Source organism: Thunnus thynnus, chromosome 12, assembly GCF_963924715.1.
Source record: "Thunnus thynnus chromosome 12, fThuThy2.1, whole genome shotgun sequence".
Lineage (NCBI taxonomy): Eukaryota > Metazoa > Chordata > Actinopteri > Scombriformes > Scombridae > Thunnus > Thunnus thynnus.
In genome coordinates, this window is record NC_089528.1 from 21,875,490 (window position 1) to 21,896,079 (window position 20,590).

Sequence of the window (20,590 nt, forward strand, 5' to 3'; positions counted from 1 at the left end):
GCCCCACAAACATGAATACTTTATGTATGACACATTGAAACTCTTAATATTATAAATTAATGGCGACAAGATATAGATTAACATAGTCATAAACACACTGTGAGCAGCACCCTCATGAGACTATTATTTATATTTTTAAATATTCTGCTCAGCTGCTTGATGTGGGTCACAAATACACACACAGTGATGTACAGTCACACACAGCTCAGTATTCATCACCTCTCAGATGAAGCGCTGTGGTGTGCGTTTCTTCGGCCAAATAGGGCATCAAGATGGTGAAGCTATTCATAGCAAAAGAGACCTTTTCCCTGTTCCAAAGTCTGGGACCGCCCTGCAGTCCAGATTTATAAGAGAGACAGATCCTCGGCACTGGTTTGGCACAAGACCTCCCGAGCAGGACATGTAACCCACAAAATGTAGCCAGTAAGTATTGACGTTGAATTGAGTCTTTCTTGTGTGCCTGAAAGTAAACAAATCACAACATAATGTTGCCACAAAAACTAATCTGTACTGTAAATTAGGAGTGTTTGGAAATAAAAGAAACAGTTTCTGGTTGTTTTCATGGTACGCCTACAGCAGCAGCAGCAGCAGCAGCAGCAGCAGCAGCAGACGTTCCCCGTGTGAAAGACTAATTCTTTTACGCTTTGAATATATCTTATCCCATGAATCTAGGTTTCCAGGGCTGCTCACAGCTTTGCTTCTTGTGAGATTTAACGAAGATGATGGTCTTAAAATGGTTTTACCACAAGAAACTCTCCCACAAGGAATATACCTGTGGTCTTCCCCCTGAGGCCTCACACTGCCATTCTGAGGAGTATACACCTAAATGATAGATCCAGAGGGTTTACCACAGATCATGGGGAAGACAATACAGGTGAGACACTGATGAAACAATGTTTGAAATACATGAAAATTATTAACATCTGTTTGTGGGTAAAACCCCCCCATTATGTGGACCTTTGGGTCCTCCTGAAAGTAAAAACTGTAACCTCTTAAATAAAAGTACGCTGGTTTTGCAGTCGAACACGAGTTAAAATAGAAATGCCTGATCAGATATATAGGTCATCTCAGACCATCGGGTTTCTTGTGACACATGTCTTGCTTATCTTTGATGTCAGAATCAGCGTGGTCAGCTCTCCTCACGTTTCAGCTTTGAGCAACATGCTGGCGTTTCTTCATGTTTTGGTATCAACATGTGACAAATTTGTTGAGAGCTCTTAATGTGTGAGCTCTTCAAACTCTTTTAATGTTAAATATTTATACAGTTTGATCTCAAGCTTAAAAATCTGCTTTTTGAGGGATTACTTTGGCCTCAAGGGTTATGATATAAGTGGTTGTTGGCTACCACTGTTATTACACTTAGATATATTTATCTATCATTAAAGTTTATAGAGCACTAAATCAACTAAATCAAAAACACAAGCAAAAGGCGCCAGGGCAACAAGTTTAATTTTATTTCTCTTTTTTATTCCTTAAGTGGACACTAAGACTCGATAGGTCAAACTTATATATAGTTTGTTCACACTGGTTAACATGACCTGACCCAATCTGAATCATAGGTTGTTTTTATTTTGTTTTTTATTTTACCATGATTTTTTATGAATGAATTTCACTGTATTTATTCATTTATCAGTGAAAGCACACATTAATTAACATCAGTGTAATGTAAATAAGCCAGAGGGTTGATATCACAAGACAAAAAGCATAAAAAAAACATCAAAGCACCTGTAGATGAAGAATAAATGGAAAGAAACCTGGGAATAGATCAGTATAGTATCAGTTCAGTGCTGGACTACAATTAGCAGTTTTAAAATTGGTCATATAGTGCTAAATGTGTGTTGTATATTTAGACTTGTTTTACGTTGGTTAAAGCGGTGTATCTGCTCCTCAGTTGGTGAACACACTATTATTGCATGATCATCCTGCTTCTGGGAAAATATTTATGTTCAATATAAACGTGGAGAATAACTGACAAACTGAGCCTCATAACCTGTAGAAAAACATCACTGCACAGTAGAAACATTAATATTAATATAAGACATCAACGTATACTGGCAGAGGAGTTGTGAAAAATCAATTGAAATAAGTGACATTACTTTGGTGGAGGCTTGCTCCTCTTTTCTTCATCATTATTGAAGCATTACATTTCAATTATTTGATATTTTTTAGGTTGAGCTTTAGGATTAGAGTAGTAGAGTAATAAAATAAATAAAGATATGTTTCCTCTGATGGGCTTAAAAGCACCAGATGCCATTTTTTTCTGTTATGGGTTTTAAGTCATTGTGAAACCACTAAGTGCCACTTACCAAATCACTTCATGGTCTTTAAAAAACTAAAATCAATGACGAACACAAGGCCAACCTGTTCTTTTATAACAGAAATGAATTCACTTGTTCACATATGTCTGACGCAGGAAGGCAGCTGTAAATATTCCTGCTATTAAGTGGCAAAACCACAACTGTTCACTGCCTCAGGGGTCCTCACTGACTCACACGGGGGGGGTCTGCGGAGCATATGACAGCTGCTCATCTCCTGTGTCCCTGCCTCTCAGACCAAACATAGAGAACCTGCACTTTGCAGGTCGTCATGGCAGCGGGTGACGTGGGAGCAAATGCCACCCAACAAGGTTCTCACCTTACCCGCCCCCGTGGTGGTGCGTTGGGACTGGCCCGACTCGAGTCAGACCAGCGGAGTGGGTGTGTGGTAATCAGTAATTGGCTGTACAGTCGTTAAATATATTCCCCTGACACCTCAGGCACTTAGCCTAAATATAAACTGACAGACCAGCTCCCCTCTACTCCAGGCCAACTGCTGGCATGCAAAGACTCCCAGAAACGTATCACAAGACCCTGAAACCCCCCTTCCCCACCACCCCCACATACACACCCTGCACTGCTCTGCCAGGGTCAGAGCCGGCTGGTCTTTTCTCAAATTAATGTACAGTGTGAAGTGATCTGTGGTCAGAAGAAGAAAAAGGAGAAATTCAGCAAGTCTTATGGATGTGTTTTCTGATAGGTGGTGAATCCATTATTTTATGCTTTGGGTATAAATCCTCATATCCTAGTCATTACTTCCCGTCAGACACAAGTTTTTTGCTTCAAAATGATGTTGTACAGTCAGCAGCAGATAGAAAACACAACCTTCAAAGTCACTATATAACTCACTGGGTTTTTGATATTGAAATATCAATAAATGTGAAATATACTGCTCATGTTTCCCCTCCTTTCTGTGCAGATAGTGTTAGCTGAGGGTAGAGAGCACGCCACTTTCACTACATGTCTTAATTAAAATAAAATAAAATAAAATAAAATAAAATAAATGTGTCCTTTACTCCACATGGCTACAGGCAAGAATAAAGAAACTTCAGGTGTTGTAAGGGCTGTAGTATTATCATAGCTGACGTGTCCTTGAGCAAGACAATATATTCTGTAGCGGACTCTGAGCTCCTTGTTCAGGGAGCAAATGAAAAGAGGGCTTCATTAAATATAATAATAATTACTTTCAAGTGCTTCTAAAGATTTTCTTTCTTAGTTTTTGTACCCAGTGTTATTAGTTTAGTTTAATCATTCTCACAAAGCCTAAAATAAATTCAGGATCTCTAAAGAGTCAATAATTATGTAATTTCTTTCATGTTTAAGATATAGGTAAAATAATTATTTTTCCAATTTTATATAACAAAAGCAAAAACAGTGGTGATATTTAAAGGCATAGATGCTACAACATCATTTCACATTTGTGTATCCAGATCTTTAAAATGGAAACTCTTTAGAAACTTCATTTAATCAGAAAGTCTCATTGAGGTCAAGATCTCTTTTTCAAGAGTGACATAAAAACAAGAAACATTCGTTGTCAAACAACCAAACTACCTGCATACAAGAGCAAGATGTACAAAACCAGATAATCAAGATATAATATAAAATTAATAAAGACAGTTGTAAATGCAGTAAAACAATGTAGCTGTAGTAATGGTGGCAGTAAAATCATTGTATTTGTACTTTTGTACTTTCCCTTCCTGTGGACTACAATAGCCTGTTCGAGGGAATTGTCTTTTCGAGGAAATGATTAGCCAACCAGCCGCTTTCACTATGACACTAAATCTAATCTGGGCTATAACGAGGCTCATTCAAGAGCTGCAGGATGTTATCAGTCATCCTCAATATATGTAAATGTTTGAGCTGTCAAACGTGAGGTTTATGAGTCAGAACAGGACTTTTCTTGGGAACTATACGGGTTTGTTTGAAGTGAGTCAGGAATAAAAACAGGAGACTTAAAGTGGATTCAGTCATTTCTTTATGTTGTGAGACAAAAATCCTTCCTCCCAGTGGGTATTTCACTTTGATGTATAATACAACAAGATCAGAGTTTAGATCTGTCCCTGATGTTCAACACTGGGTAATCCAGAGGTGGCTTATCTTTTAGAAAAAAAAGTTACACAGGATTATACAAAACACAACGCTTCTGCCGTTAGTTCTTAATAAGTTACATGATTAACTATTTACAAATCAGAAATCATATAGGCTAGAAGTACAGAATTGATGTTGCACATCTACTCAAAATTATATTTACAAGTCTATACACAAGTCCTCTGTCATCCCCGTCCTGCTGTAGAGAGAGAGAGAGAGAGAGAGAAGAAGAGCAGTTACTCACACTGACGAAAACAGCGATGAATCAAGATGAGATAATGTTCAAGCTAATCGATGTTTAAAAGTTTATTTACCTATAAGTTGTTCAGCAGGGAGTTCTGAATGCTTTCATATACTTTGTTGTACATATCTTCCTTTGATGTCATCCCGTCAAGGTACTCTGTGCAGAAAGAGACAAATCAGTTGCGAATGAGATTCATTTATAAAGTGAAAAGAGGGGAATATTTTGTTTGGCTTTAGTCAGTAAGGTTGGAAATAGGGAGTCAGAGCAGTGCAGAAACATGAGGGATCGTTGATATTTAGTTCCAGATGTGAGGAATTATCTTAACATACCTATTCTGTCGCATTTGCTCTCCATCTCTTTCCTGTGTTTCAAGTACATGGGCCAGACATGGCCGTCGAAGAGGCCGGGGGGATCGGGGACTGTGTATGTCCTTGTACTGCAAGACACATAATCAATCAAGTCATATATATAGCCAACACCTGTAATACTGTGTCACTCAAGTGCAATCTGTCAGCATTACTCCACAAGGCTGTTACCTTCTCCTCCTTTTGCACTCCTCATAAGGAACGGAAATGTAGAAACATTTGTCATAGACGTCAAGAAGAGGCCTGCAGAGGGGAGGCAAGGCTCTGATTAGTGAAAAGATTTAGTGTTCCAGAGGCCTGTAGCTTCAATTTTATAGAAAACGAGGCCAGAAGTGAAGCTGAAATCGGCAAGAGACCCACTTGTAGTTGTAGATGAGGAATCCCTCCACGATGAGAAAATGGATCCCATTCTCCGAGTCGGATTCAGGTGCCAGGCTGACGCCATGGGAGCGGGCAAACTTGACCGGGTTCTCTTGCCAGCCTTTCACAGTGTTGACCATAGCCTCCATGTCCAGAGCCGTGATCACTGATAAAGAACAAGGAGGAAAGAAAGAACAGCGGGCTTCACCACACATGCAAACGACAGTCCTCACCAATGTGCTTGAACACACATTAGTCACGGTTAGTGAATGTCTGTAGCATTCACAGAATTGATTTGTTACCAAACTACAGAAATGTGCAGGAAAGAAAAAGTACATTACTGCATGGTTTTCCTAAGGGAAATCCATTCTTACCATCCCACTGTCTAAAGCCGTCCTCCCCGACTTCTATTTGATCGGGTTTCTGAAATAACAGTCACCAATAAAACATTGCTGCAACCTAGTAATCAGTCGGAGCTGATCACACCTGGACAGGACAAGTCAGGGACTCGTCTCCACCAAAAGTAGCACACGGTGAAATTTTTTTTGGTGCGCTTTAAAAATTATTTTTTCTCAATGTTGCAATTGCGATAGGACAGCGCTTTTCTCTTCTTAAGGTCTTTGGGTGATAACGCTCGCTGTTGCCTCACTTTGACGAAAAGAAGGATGCTTTTAGGGATGGAACTTCTAGCATGTTTATTTCTCGAGAGCCTCGGACTCTTGCGATTTGGAACTTGCGATTTAGATTTTTTTTCTTAGTAACGCGGCCTTAAACGACACCCTTGTCTTGCTATAGTGGCATGACATATGAGATAAGATAAAAAAGTGACATCAAGTCACTGATGTTTTAAAAAACATGAGTGGTGGTCAATCAACCTTTGCTGACCCTGAATGCAACACGCAAAGACGATGGATGTGGTAGAAATAAAATGGCTTCTTTTATGCCAAATGAGGTTAATAATATTAACAGTCAGGTTGCAAATAAGTTAGTTGCAGAACTTGCAACATGTTTGGACAAAGTCTGACTTTAAGTGGGGACGCTCAACCCTTTCATTGGCTGTCCAGGAGACAATCAGCCAGATGTATTACTAGGCTACTGCGATGACAGGACATCTGCAGGTCAGACTGGCGGGTTATTTCTGAGCATAAAATGTAGTCAAGAACATATTATAAGTAATACTTTTATTAACTTAGCATTAATGCATTCAAATTATATGTATTGTAGCTTTAAATTTAATATACAAACCTCAAAGCTTAGAAAAATGGTGACTTTAATTTTTCTTACCTTGAAAAAATCATCCTGATGCACCACACAACAGTTGGGTAATGTCTTTAGTAGCCTATTTGTCAAAGTGGTCTTCCCACCGTTGGTCACTCTGAAATTAAGATGAATTTCATGCCACGCAAATATGATTTACACTCTAAGTTTTGGCAAATTTTCATTTATAGACACATAGGAAAATACAATAAACAATACTTACCCTCCAATGCCAATTATTAACTTCATTTTCCTATTTTAGATATTGGTCAACTCTTGAATTCGGTAAATAAAAGAAGGGAACCCAACCAAAGCAAACGCTCACTCAAAGGCTCAAAACCTTTCCTTCTCTTCTGCCACAGATGTTCCCCCCTTTTACTACTTCATTGATAGACAATCTCCCTGCCGGGCATATAAAGGATTTGGCTGCAGCGTCACAGCCTCTCAAACCAATCAGCTTCTTTTTCCTGCAGCCAATAAGCCACCACTTTACAACACACAACACCAATGGGAGGAGGACTTAGGAGCGTCACATTTACATGAAAGTAGACCCCAAATTTTCCACCTGCTGTGAGGGAGCCTGTGAACACTGGCCAACCAAATACCTGACAAATACCACACACCTAACAGAGTTCTTAGAAGATAGTAGAGAAATTCAAGCAGGAAGCCCATTTAGACTGGTGATGATCAGTTTGGTTTCAAATACTCAGACATGTACTTTAAGTGGAGATTAAATTCATCCTAAGGGAGTATTGGCACTGTATATATAGGAGGCAAGTGCTAAGCATACAATAATTTTAATTTACTGTAATACATGCCAGAGTAAATAAATCACGTCCTGTTTCTGAAACATCTGTCACAGCATAGAGTAAAACCTCATTATTTGGGTTTTTCGAGGGAAACTTTTCCATGCTTAGACAGCTCTGGGTGGGTGAAGACCAGAAGCACTATATTTAGTCGGCTTTTGTGTGTCAGCCTGCTGTGTCACGCATATTTCTGATGCAACCAGCCGGAGTACATGTCCACCAGCCATGTGACCAGAGGGTCTCGAGTAACTATAGCACAGGTCTATCTCATTGAACTTACAGTACACTGCTTATCAGCCTCAGTTATTACACGCCTCTGTGTGCAGCAGTCTAACCTTTTGTTTGTGGAGTATTTGAAGAAATTAATTTACAACTGGTCTTATCTCTTTAAGTGTAAGTGTGAGAGAGGTGAACTTTGAGTTCCAGCTATCGGAGCACATGGTGTCATGTTTCACTGCTGGCACCATGTGATGATAATATTTTTTCATCTCTTACATCGAAATAACTGGCAGAGCCTTGATGTATTGTAGTAGTCGGATGTTAGTAAACAGAAAATGTTATATACAGTATATAGTTAAAAAAAGAAAGGGAAAAAAGATTGGGGGTTACAAAACTGTCCCATATGGCTCTGCTCCGACATACGCACCAAGCCATGTGGTCCACTGTGTGAGGCATGTGGTGCACATACTTTTTCCTTCTGTAGACTGAGAGGACAGACAGACCTTTAGATGACTATTTTGTTATATATATTATTTTTACAGTTAGAATGAGGCTAAACCAAATGTAAAATTACCTACATTTCAAGGATAAAAAGGAATAATTTGACTGAGTTTGGGAAATACACTTGTTTGCTTTCATGCCGAGTCCAAGATGAGATGATCGTTATGTCTCATGTCTGAAGGTGGTTAGCCTAGCATAGCATAAAGACTGGAGTCTGTGGTAAACAGCTAGCAAGGGTCTGTTCGAAGTTCAAAAAATCCCAAAAGCTCACTAATTAACACAAGGTATATATTATGTGTTTTAGCCGTAAAAAAACTGAACCGTAAAAACAATTTGTGGTTTTAGAGGGTGTTACAAAGTGTGACTGCTTCCTGAAGACATGATGGTGACGACAAGACTGTGTACCTGGCCGTTGTTCGTCAAGAAGTAGTTATACCACATAAATCCTTGTAAAACCACAAACTGTCATAAGATTAAACAAAATATGTCATTAATGAGCTTTAGAGGTGCTGTAGGTGTATTTTCGAACTTTGGAGGGGGCACGGTTAACGGTTTCCTTCTAGTTGCAGTTTGCTAAGCTAAGCTAATCACCTGCTAGCTTCATACTGAGTGCACAGACTTCAGAGTGGCGTCAACATTGTCATCTAAGTCTCAGAAAGAAAGCAAATAAGTGTTTTTCACTAAATGTAGTTTCTGTTTCATCATATTTTTGCCGATGCCGATATCGATTAATCATAAACACAAGTTCAGCAAACAGACCATGTTTTTTCATTTATTGTTGAAATACTAATTGTATATTATTATAGGTCAAGAGACATATGAAGTAATGTAATTTAATTTTCTTTTATAGCTGAATCAATTAATCAGATTAGACTGATTGATTTTGCATAATAGACTTTAGTTAATGGTAAAAATGTAAAAGAACATGCAGGATAAAGGCAAAAATCTCTTCTGCTGCTCACAGATGGCAGCGACAATACAGTTATATATCGTCCTTATACCTTGTGAACACAGTAACCTTGCATATAAAAATAAAGAGGGGTCTGAATGATCCCTATGAAGAGCAGCACAGGACTGTCAGGTGACATGAAGAACATCAACCAACTTGGCCAACACGGTCTTCTCATAAATCAAAACGATGCCCTTTAATAACTCACCGGGAAATGTCACAAACATTCTGGACCAAACTGGAACACATTTAGAGGCAATAAAAAAGATGAAAATATAAGTTGTGATGTACTTGTTGTGTTGCAGGAGTCAAGGTTGGATACGGGGAGTATAATCACGACATGACAAAAGCTTGTTTTAGTTCACTCATTTATTTTTTTACAAACAGTAAATGGCACATTTTCATAAATAACACTTTTAATAATTTGACTCTCTCTTTAAATATATTTCATTTGTAGCAATGTATGATTTTCTTTCTTCTTGTAAAAGTATTTCTTAAAACATCATTTCAAATGACTTAAAAACTGACAAAAACAAATGTAACAGAGACAGAAGGATATAAACAAGCATGCCACCTGCATATCAAACTCTGGAAAACCTGAAACTGTAACACACGTTTGCATCAGTAACATCGACTGTAGGTCTAAGAAGAACAATATCATTGCACGTTATTTGTCGGTAAACGATCATGAAACCAAACGATACCCATAACGTTCATAACAAAACCAAATATCTGTGCAAACACCTTTCTCAAAAATATATTACAAGTATGAACAAACGCCTGACATTTCCGGCTCCGTCGGGAGATGCTTGAGAGTTCATCCAAGTCCTCACGATTTCATTCATATGGTTGAATTCATGCTATGGTTAGAGCTCAGGTCGACATGCAGGGAGCAGATATATTTTTATTTAGCTTGTAACTTGTAAAGCTTTGGTGTAAATGAACTTTCAGTTGTTTGAAGCAAGGATTTTATTGAAAATAATGTTTTGAGAAATGATTGTCTTGCATGTAATCCAGTCAGTCCGGTGCAACAAGCGATGGTCTTGGCTGGCTCCCATTTTAATGAATGGATGTTCCCCATAGGCCTTTTGATTCAAAGCTCTGTAATGCAAATACAGAAAGTTAAGTTCTCTCTCTGTCTGACCTTTGGTCCTGACAGTCTGAACGATAATTTGATAATGATTCATCGACATTTTGCACCTGCATAAATATAATGTTCCTGATACAATTTCAAGATCTGCTGTATGTCAGTACGCATGAACTATTCTCCCCCGTCAAACACGACACATATCAGGTTTGCCTATATATTTTTCTCCTGCTTCCTCCCCTGGCATTTGGTTAGGAGATGGTGTCTGTGTCCATTCCTGGGATGTCGGCCAGTCCTCCGGGTGATATATGGAGGCTCATAGGAGTGGTCAGTAGCACAGCACACACAGGGGTGGGGGGTGGGGACTTCCAAAATAACCCATCCTAACTAACCCCGACTTGCTGCGGCCTGCTGCTGCCTGCTGTGGTGGGTATTTCCTCTGATTTCAGGACAGGGTACGCAGCTGTGCTTTATGTAACACGGGGTAAGGGGAATACAGCGTTTGAGGGTCAGGTAACATTTTTTGGACTGTTATGCAGTCTGAGCTGAAACATGACTTGGCAAACGTGGAAATAAGCTGCACTTGATGAGTTACAGTAGTCAATATATTTTGCAGTATATCTTCAGCAACATATTTTGTACTTTAGCCTTTGGCCTGGTGCCCTTAGAGAAGGACCAGAGCTCAGGAGGAATCAAAAAGTTGACATTTGAAGTTGACAGTTAACACTTTGATGCGATTTGCAATTTCATTAAAATGAAATAAAAATAGAATAAAAGAAACAGTGGTGTGCTTCAGTCTCCTTCATCTACCCATAAACAGAGATGACTTTAAGTTTGATTTATTTTCTAAAACTACAGATTTGATTTCAATTTTTCACTGTTTTAAAAGAAAATTTGACTTTTAAGATCTGAGTCAACCCATCACTCTTTCTGGTTTGACTGGACTTGATATGATACTGTAAATTGGATCTCAGAGCTCTTGAACTGAGAGCTGACCCTTTGGACTTTCGGTTGGTGACCCTCCACACTCCGAACAGGCCATCGTCCAGCATTTCAGTGATTTACTGTATCGTGTCTCTTTTGCAGACATAAGCATGCGTGTGTGCGCAAAAGACAACATTTCTATGTATGTCAGAGGTTAGTCACAGTGGGCTGACATTACAAACCAGCCTGCAAAGTCGATGGAGGGGCAGTTAAGTCAATGAGAACACTTACCTTAATGTCAGATGTCACTGCCCACCTCTGCTATCATTGACTTCGGCCTGGACGTGACAGATTAGAGTTAAGCCATAAGTAAATATGTAAATATTTTACTAGCTCATGTTATGTTGATAATTCTGCTGCTAAAATACATCCAAGTGGCTGCAATAGTTGTTCAAACAAGTTGATTTACTATTCAGTCTTTTGCATGACATTTTCTTGACATTAATGAAGGAAGCTGCCTTATTTCAGACTCTTAATGGATGGAATTAAATAACTGAAACTGTAAGTGAAAGTGATTTTTTTCAGACTTATAGTAACCACCACCAGTTTTAAATAAAAGAATAAAATGTCTGAACAGTTTCCATGTTGTAGTGCCGTCGTTCTGTAGCAGAAAAAAACATTAAATTCATCCAGAAATGGCTTCGGACTGTATGTAAATGAGTTCACCTTTCTTTAGGCAGTGTCGAGTTGGTCTGCTGCTGCTCTTGCTCAAGTCTGTAAGTCAGACAGACAGATATCAAAACTACATCAAGAGCATGAACTTAAAATCCTCTTTAATGTGAAATCACATTAAAATCCGTTGCTCACCTTTCCCTTTGTGCTCTTAGCTTCTCGTCATCATACCTTAGAAAAAACAGAGTAGAAATCTTTGACTGATGTGTCACACAGATGTAGAAAGAAGGTAATGATATATTGCTGTACACTATTACAAATCATATGTAGAAGATGAGCCAAAGATTATTTACCTTGCCAGTATACTACACACTATATTGACCATCTAGTGTTTCAGCTAAGTACATTAAAATAAATGGCAACAACTATACATTTAAATACATGCAAACAATTACACATCACTAAATCTTGTTTGTTTGGCTCAGATTTGGTTTGATTGCTGTACTATAAGCATTCTTTCATGGTTATTGTAAGCATGCAACACACTAGTTCAGCTTTCACAGACACATGTAGTGTCTCAGTAGTGACCCTTGGTGGTTGAGAGTACTTACTGCAGCACACACTCAGGGATCTGCACATGCTCCATGGGGATGATCTGACTGAGTTCCTCCAGGGTGTGAACGTATCGGATCTTATCCATGAACTTCACACTGCAGAGAACAACAAAGGTTTAAAAATGAAATATGTAAAAAACAGAACAATACAAATAAACATATGAGGTAGAAAGACGTCCAGATGCTAATAGGAGGGTCGTAGTCGAGAGGCAAACAACAGCAAAGGCACAAGAGACTCAAGCAGTGAAGACATCTGAGATAGACGCCAACACATTACAACTGAGACAGATGTTTGCAACAGTTACGGAGTGACTTTTTCTTTTCTAAAGTATTTTTTGTGCCTTTTTGACGACAGCAGAGAGGAGACAGAACGTGAGGGGAGAGAGAGAGAAGGGGGATGACATGCAACAAAGGTTTCAGACAAGACTAAAACCATGGACATTGTAATTACACAGTCAGCGTTTTAAGTGTCTTGGCCACCAGGACGCGCCGAATTATAATACTTTTATGTTTTGTCACGGTCTGAATAAACACACAGGCGTGTTATGGCATGATGTAGTCATCTTCTTTCTTCTCTCTGTTTTTTAGATATGCTGAGACAAGTTGTTTCTCAGCCAATAAATCGCTCCAGGGATAGACTGATGGATTATAAACATGTCCTCACCTGATGAAAGGTCTTGAGATGGCCAGGACCGTCCGGATGAACCATGTTGGGTGAGCAATGATGAGACACTTTAGATTCTTCCTCAGTCTGCAGTAGACATTCAGAGCAAAAGTATTTGAGATGCCGTCATATTTCTAATCATCATTTTTAACATCATGACTCAATAGTTTCACATTCTTGACCACAGTTTCATCATGTTAGCCCAAACAATGCTTTTGTTTTTTTTTTCTGTCTTACTTCCTGTCAATCATCTGGTAGCATCTCTTCAGCCAGCTGATGCCGGGCATCTTCCTGCGAGGAGTTGCTCCATTCAGGTAAACAATCATGTAATCTTCTGCCACCAGCAGCTCCAGGCTGCTCACAACGTACCTGATGACAGAACAAACAAGCTCAGATCTTCTGATGATATGGCGGCATATGAGATTAAAGCATCAATTACACAGAATTCCTATGTTTAAATGGTGATTTGGAGTGGATCCAGTTCAGATATGTGCTTTACAAAGGAAAGTTCTTGAAGCCAAAATGAGGGCTGTTAAAATGATTCATCTTTCATTTTGAGCATTTAATGTTAATGATCATTTCAAACATGATTTGACATGTGCATTTCATGGACAAATCATCCCCAGTCATATTCTTTGATCAATTATACAGTGAAAACAGAGTAAAGTAAAAGAATAACATCATAAAAAGATTCATAATAACTGTGAAAGAGTCCCTTACAGGAAGAGATTCTCCATGATGTATGTGTAGTCCTCACAGCTGCTGTCAGGAAGGTGGCAGGCTGCAAACACGATGATGGCATTTAGACCTTCACCATAATAACCTGAGAGACGAGAGAGACACATTCAGCATGATGACAGTGACATTAGCAATGATGTGAGCAGTGACATTTTACTCAAAAATCAATATTGATATCAGCTGTATCATAATTTGACATGACTATGGAGGTCTAAAAAATAACTATCTGTAAAGATTACTGTATTTATTCATAAATTGCTCACTTATGATTTATTTATTTTCAAAGCAGCTTCACAGCTTTTCTATTTTCTGTTGTCTTGCTTCAACAAGTGCTGCATTCTGCTAATTTAAATCGCTGTATGTACTTGTTTTGAGTCAGTAGTTGCGGCTTAATCCCATTATGCTAACATGTATTTTTAATATGAAGCACATGAGTTTCCCTTGTGCATAAAATGTACCATATAAATAGTTTGCTTTGCTCTGCCTTTTTGCCTTTATGTCTCTTTACATCCCTTGAAGGTCTAAATGCTGTTTCAGAGGCTTTTCCACCCTGACAACATGATTATATTCTGGGGGAAATACATTGTAACTTAACAGTACTTATCTTTCACGACCCACTTTGAATGAACCTTAACATACATATATGCACGCAGGCACATAAACCCTCTGGTATGTTTATAAAAGAACATACACACATTTGTGACCTGAACTTACCTCCATGTGTGACCACCCTCAGGTACTGCCTGATGACCTGCATGTCAATCCGTTGCTCCTGGTCACCGATGATCACTGTTCGCCAGAGACGACCGGATGAGTCTCTCTCTTCCTCACTTTCACCTGGAAGACGTTTAGCGGAGGCCACAGGAGTGTCATCTAGGAACAAGGTGACACCAGAAAGTTGTTGGTCAGACTGTTTAACCATCCTCTCTGCTTGTCTTAATATTTATGACGTGATATCATATGGTCAACATGAGATAGATCAGGGTCACGGAGTTAAAGATTTTCATATCTGTTCACTATCAAACTTCAACGTGACTCACGGCTTGAGACAAACTACATAATGTGGAAACACTGTCAAATTAAAAAGTTGTGAAAATTCAACTTTACATAATTATTCTCAGATTTGAAAAGACACTTGGCAAAAAGCTTAAATCTAATTTATAAAAGTCCAGCAATGAATACTTATGGTTGGGACTGTGTGAGAAAGGTATTTATTCAACTCTATGGAAGGAAATGAGTGTTGTCAGTAGTACTATTGTACTGGATCTACGATGGAAACAAGAATTAAAGACCCTAAAGGGAGCAAACTTTGGGGAATTAAGTAAACATCCAATGATTTTTGGCTTGACTGCACTTCTGAGGGCATCCACTGTGTCTTTTCATTTGGAAAAGTGAAAAGCAGTAACTAAAAGCCAAAGGAAGATGACATGTGATGTCTGAGACAGGGTTGTCTTTGCTCTGTGATAATGTGATTTGCTTTAACATGCATCCTTTGATCTGAAAAAATTCAGTGTCTCCATTAATCCTGAACATTTAAATGTTTCTAAAATTATCATTATTATGTGACCTCTGTCTGACCTTCCCATTCCAGCTCGTTGCCATTGTTGATGAACTCCAGCGAGTCGGTCTCATCCGGAGTCTCGATGTCGTCAACGTTGATATCCAGGTCGTCAGGCGTTTCCAGGAAGTCATCAGACAGCACCGACCCCTCGCTCTGATCCAGGGACAGGTTCATGTCGGGGGCGACCAGGGTGCGGCGTTTACGCTGGGCCATGGACTCTCCCACATTCAGAGAGCTGGGGGGATCTAAAAAAGCAAGTCAGGGAAGTTTAGATAATGTATATAGTAACAACAATATATATTTAATGCTGTTTATTTATTTCACGTACTGGTTCTGGTGTCAGTGAGGCCACATGAAGAATCAACATCTCCATCTTCTGGTAGTGGCCTGAAGATAAATATATTTATGTATAAATACAGTGATAATAGAAACAGTGCAAATTAGAAAACAGATTGACTTCTGGAGGAATTATAGTTTCTCTTATTTTTCTTCTTCTACCAAGATAATGATTGTTTTGGTCTTTTTATAATTGTCAGTTATAAGCATTTGAAATAAACTCCTATGATAAAAAAGCAAAACAAAAATAAACTATAAAGAAAAATATGAGAAGCAGTTTCTTTGCTCTTAGCCTTTTTTTTTTTTGGAGACGCTCTATTGTGATATAAGTACAGTGTGTCCTTGGAAACAATACGTGTTGTTCGAGAAAGCAACACCAGTAATTCTCAACTCCCCTCTGACATTATAATAAGACAGACGAACCCTGAGCGCTGGGGGAGAGGAGAGCAAGATTACAGTAGATTGCACTCATACAGACACACAGACAGAAAGAAAGACACAGACATTAACGCAGACATGCAAGCATAGACTAACACACCCTAAAAACACCACAAGTATGGACTAGCTGATGGAGCTGCTGAGATAATTGCTGTTATTATGTTGTCAGTAGCTTTGTAGAGGCAAGTTAAAGACAGCTCCAACAGATATTCAAGAGTGGATTAAACAGTAGGGAAGAGAAAAACAATTTGCAGTGTGAAAGCAATATTATAATATAACTGCTTGAAGGTACGTTTATCATATTACATAAAGAAACAGCCATAAGAAACAATACAAAGTTGAGATCAAGGTGAAATACAGGAGAAAAATGTAATTTGACATGAAACTTTGCCTTATTTCCCAGCAGCATTTTACATAATTCCACCACATTTGATTTTTTTGAGATATTTCTGACCTTGTTAGCTAGTTCACAGTCAGAGATAGAGATGAAACGTGTCAATGATTCTGGACTGCATCTGAAGACACCATATTGCAGTAACCTTGTATGTCCTTTAGCCATCTGAGCCACCAGGATATCGTGTGAATACCAAGATGACTTGCAGGAGATGGACGACATTATTGTACGTAATAAAACATATGTAAAGCTGTTGAGGATAGAATTGATATCCTGGAATAATCTGTTTCCTCTGCTCATTTTTGTCAAGCACATTTCTTCTGCTTTAGAAATGAGTCTTGCCAGTAAAAGAGTGTGGGTGGCCAACTATTTATTCATTGTGTTGCCTTCTGTCTTTTCTCTCTGTGCAAGCTGCTATTTTGCTCGCTGACATGACAACACCCTCATCACGCATCACATAACGACCGCATCACGGAAAGAACACACCTGCTGCCTCTCAGCTTTCAACACACGTGACTGACTTTCCATTATTTCAGAGGCTGTCAAAGAAATAGACAAAATGCACACCCACAGACACTCTCGCTTTCATACGTATGTAGGGATACCTGGGGAAATCCTCGTCCTGCCACTCGTCTTTAACCTCCATGCTATCCATGCGTAAAGTGGCTTCTGCTGTACCCATCCTCAGCCAGGGAGGACGGGATTCAGCTCTCTGTGGTTGACAAACAGGAAAAAACACAATATCATTCAGGATACAATGCCATGAACACTGTTAAAAGATATGTATATATCTTATATAGTGTATAAGAGTTTTAACAAAACTTAATTGTGATTAAGTGTTCTTGAGAGCAGAAATGCTCATGTGAAGAATCCAACAATAAGTTCTGTCATATCTGCAACTTTTATCCTTCTGACTTACATGAAAAATATCAAAAATGCAGCCAAAAAATTGCAAAATTTGCAATTTCTACAACCCACATGCAGTGAAGTCAGTGTAAGTAAAAAAAACTGGCAAAACTAAGTCCCATTTGGTTTTCTTCCTCTGCATCTCTGGGCGAAGAGACAAAAATAAAACACCACATTGCTCATCATGCTAACCCTAACCCCTGAGGGTGATCCAAGCAAATAATATCTGCCACTTTAGAGCAGAGACTGACCTGTACTTCCATATTTTACATAACCAAGTCAGAAATGACAGAAGTGTCCATCCAGCACCGCCTGTCCTTTTCTTGCTATATGACGTAAAGCTTTACATACGCAGCGTCTCGTGTTTAGGTCAGTTATTGCAGGCTGTCATACAAGGATCAGTCACGCACAGAATAAACATCATGTGTGAGTCTTGTGTCAGAAATGTGTATGTGGGGTTGGGGGGGGGGGGAGGGGGAGGAGTGTCCTTCCTACATCACTGTCCCAGCCATTGATCATGCTGCAGCAGACGTTACCAAAGTCCATTTGTCCACTGGAATGGCACTGATGAGCTATAGTGAGACACATCAGAGCCCATATGAAGGAAAAAAAAGTGGGCTAAAAGGCCTTCAGGCTACATGATGCTTGTGCTGTTGTGATTGGATTCTAAATGGTGGAGGAAAGTCTGTTTATCAGTCCCACGAAGAAGTTGTGGTGTTTGATGTGAGCTTGATGGGGGAATTCCTTAAAAGCCACTTTAATAAAGATCCTTCAGGGTAAATTATACTTCAAGTCGCCTTCCTTTGTTCTCACACTCAGATTTTAAAAAAAAGCCTCCTGAAACGGATTGATCATTTTCACAGCTAAGAGGGGTGTGACAAGCTGAGGAAAAAAACAGGGAAATTCACACGGAAACAGCAGATCAGTGCGTGTGGATTGTTCAAATGCGTGTGCAGATGTCTCTTACCCGGGTTAAACTGCTCATACAGTCAACCGCTGATTGATGGACACAAAGTAATGTTGCAGCAGCACGTGCTCGGTAGGGATTTGAGTCCAGATGGCAGGGCAGCCTTTATTTTCCAAACACTATCTCGAGAGCTATTGACTGTGCTCAGTGCACCAAAACCTAATCTTCTGTCTCAGAGATGGAAATAAAACGTATGCAAACGCTGAACAATGCTTTAATAATAAAATGATATTCTTGACAAGTACTTTTCCTCTAACATGAGTAAAATTTGTAAGTGAAATGTTATACTAATACTCCTCCTCTGACCTGTTAAATCATTTACATGGCTCGCAGCTTGAAGATAAGTATCAATAGGGCGACGGATGATAAAAGGCAACAGAGACAAGATGAGTGGAGCCTTCCTCAACTTGTCTGATTGCAATCTACAGGCAATGATGGAAAAAGCCTCTGAAAACTTGGCTTCAAATCTCTTTGACATTAAATAATCATGATTAAATAAGCATCAATCAACATCAAAAACATCTTTACATATTATTTTATTAAGAGTTTGACACTCAAAAACTGTAATCTGCTTTATTAGTACGGTGTGGTTAAGGCTTGAACAGATTTGATTGACGGGGACCAGACAACCTGCCAGGTGTCCTCTTTGAACCAGTGAGAAGAGCAGAAGAAGAAACACATAAATTGGCAGCATATAGTGTGTTTCGTGTACAGTAGGATCCCATTACTCATAGGTTTTCAGGGCTAATAAGTGTGTGAGCAGCTATTCAGTCACGACTGCCGCCCTTTCCTTATCTGACAAATGAAAACAGACACTGTCTCGCTAATTTGAATCACACATATTAGCAGAATGAAACGGAGCATTGATTAAGTCTGTGCCCTCTGTGAATAACATTCTGTGTAAAAAAAAAAAGCACTTTATCCAGCTGTGATCAGAAAACACAACGGTTCATGTAAAAGCAGGTTACTCACATACTGTAATTAAGGAGATTTCCTCGTCACTGTTTTGAAAGCTTCTCTGTTTTGCTTTCAGACGCTCCTCTTTCCCCTTCCTCCTTAAAGCCGCTCGAGCAGAGTGAGGTTCATTACTGTTTATGTCTGCAGGTGGGACACTTGTGTGCTCAGGAGAGGTGCTGTTGGACCACTCCTGCTGTTTGTCGATGCTTCTAATGGAGGCTGAGAGAGAAATCGAGTCCTCCTGTAAAGGGGAGAACGGTTAGGAGAGTCAGGGTCATCATCACACAGCAGACACCATCCTGCTCTCATCTTTTCAGTCTCCTCTGTCAGATCCCATGCTGCTTTTTGGACAAAAGATAATCCTCAGCCTGCGCTTTCAGCTCGTCTCATGATGAGCACTCTCTATCTCTCTTCCTCCCATTTACCTCTGCTTGTCTCTGCTGAATCCCCCCCCCTCCCCTCTCTACCCTCCTCCTCCCTCCACCAACACTAAAGCCCCCACCCCAGCCTCTAATCCTGCTGTGATGACGTCACTCGCATCGGAGCTGTGTTGTGATAGTTATGTAATCAAACCTGCCTTCCTTCTCTTTGATTTTCTTTTGGCTGAGTGCAATGCCCCGAGTCAGGATCAGCTGTTTTCCTTCCTGTCACGTTCAGTCCATTTTGCATCCATGATTGAACATGTTTTTGTCCTCCTGCGAGCTTGAAAACATGGACGTTTCTAATTCACCGTTGTTCCCTGGCAACAGCATCTTTCTCTCTCTCTCTCTCTCTCTCTCTCTCACACACACACACACACACAGTCTCTCTCGCTTTCTTGCTTTTTCTCACCATCCTTTTTAAGCTCTCTCACTCTTAATGAAACCCCTCCTCCACATGAATTCCCCTCCTTTCACTTGCTCGCTGGCTGTGATGCTTACTCCCCTTTTCTCTCCTCCCTCCCCCCCTCCCTCCCTCCCTCCCTCTCTTTCTCTTGCTCTGTCCTCACAGCTGCACTGAGCTCTGGGCAATGTCAGTGAACACAGAGTGGCATCTCTCTGGCATTGCACTCATCGCCCAGTGGGAGCAGCCACGGTTTTCTATTCTTCTGCTACTGGCTGCATTTCGGGTGTGTTTACAGTTTTCTATTAATAACGCTACTTTGCACAGCACTGAAATACCTCAATATGCCCAGACTTGTTGGTGAAAGCATTTGTTTGCTCACAGATTTTGAGCACTACACACCCTG

The 20,590-nt window shown here is 39.7% G+C and overlaps 2 protein-coding genes across 6 annotated transcripts; both read right to left on the reverse strand.

Moving 5' to 3' along the window:
* Positions 1 to 4,272: 4,272 nt before the first annotated feature.
* Positions 4,273 to 7,008, reverse strand: LOC137194438 (nicotinamide riboside kinase 2-like). Of its 3 annotated transcripts, none has more exons than XM_067606332.1 (8): positions 6,853 to 7,008; positions 6,657 to 6,747; positions 5,747 to 5,795; positions 5,373 to 5,538; positions 5,184 to 5,255; positions 4,977 to 5,083; positions 4,718 to 4,803; positions 4,273 to 4,599 (listed from the first exon to the last, which is right to left on the reverse strand). In XM_067606332.1, the coding sequence occupies exons 1-7, from the start codon at positions 6,876 to 6,878 to the stop codon at positions 4,718 to 4,720; spliced, it is 597 nt and encodes a 198-aa protein (XP_067462433.1). In that variant the 5' UTR covers positions 6,879 to 7,008; the 3' UTR covers positions 4,273 to 4,599. The 3 variants fall into 3 exon arrangements, with proteins under 3 accessions (XP_067462433.1, XP_067462432.1, XP_067462434.1); XM_067606331.1 differs by having other exon boundaries at positions 4,273 to 4,602; XM_067606333.1 differs by lacking the exon at positions 5,747 to 5,795 and having other exon boundaries at positions 4,273 to 4,602; positions 6,853 to 6,904.
* Positions 6,866 to 20,269, reverse strand: LOC137194437 (caytaxin-like). 3 transcript variants are annotated; one of them, XM_067606327.1, is made up of 14 exons: positions 19,940 to 20,269; positions 19,378 to 19,603; positions 17,138 to 17,244; positions 15,693 to 15,751; positions 15,382 to 15,609; positions 14,518 to 14,676; positions 13,786 to 13,888; positions 13,303 to 13,434; positions 13,066 to 13,152; positions 12,399 to 12,497; positions 11,983 to 12,018; positions 11,842 to 11,889; positions 11,407 to 11,453; positions 6,866 to 10,205 (listed from the first exon to the last, which is right to left on the reverse strand). In XM_067606327.1, exons 3-13 carry the CDS (start codon positions 17,212 to 17,214, stop codon positions 11,414 to 11,416), a joined length of 1,068 nt encoding a protein of 355 aa, XP_067462428.1. In that variant the 5' UTR covers positions 17,215 to 17,244; positions 19,378 to 19,603; positions 19,940 to 20,269; the 3' UTR covers positions 6,866 to 10,205; positions 11,407 to 11,413. The 3 variants fall into 3 exon arrangements, with proteins under 3 accessions (XP_067462428.1, XP_067462429.1, XP_067462430.1); XM_067606328.1 differs by lacking the exon at positions 19,940 to 20,269 and having other exon boundaries at positions 19,382 to 19,802; XM_067606329.1 differs by lacking the exons at positions 6,866 to 10,205; positions 11,407 to 11,453; positions 11,842 to 11,889; positions 11,983 to 12,018; positions 19,940 to 20,269 and having other exon boundaries at positions 12,395 to 12,497; positions 19,378 to 19,802.
* Between the last annotated feature and the right edge of the window lie 321 nt (positions 20,270 to 20,590).

What these genes read in the sequence shown, in the direction of transcription:
- LOC137194438 (XM_067606332.1), bottom strand. Translation starts at nt 6,878, where the DNA reads ATGAAGTTAATAATTGGCATTGGAGG. An exon ending in TTCCTCATCTACAACTACAA is followed by an intron (nt 5,256 to 5,372) that starts GTGGGTCTCTTG and finishes TCCCCTCTGCAG; the next exon opens with GCCTCTTCTTGACGTCTATG. An exon ending in GAGCAAATGCGACAGAATAG is followed by an intron (nt 4,804 to 4,976) that starts GTATGTTAAGAT and finishes CTTTCTGCACAG; the next exon opens with AGTACCTTGACGGGATGACA.
- LOC137194437 (XM_067606327.1), bottom strand. Translation starts at nt 17,214, where the DNA reads ATGGGTACAGCAGAAGCCACTTTACGCATGGATAGCATGGAGGTTAAA. An exon ending in GAGGGTGGTCACACATGGAG is followed by an intron (nt 13,889 to 14,517) that starts GTAAGTTCAGGT and finishes CTCGTCTCTCAG; the next exon opens with GTTATTATGGTGAAGGTCTA. An exon ending in ATCCCTGAGTGTGTGCTGCA is followed by an intron (nt 12,019 to 12,398) that starts GTAAGTACTCTC and finishes GTTTTTTCTAAG; the next exon opens with GTATGATGACGAGAAGCTAA.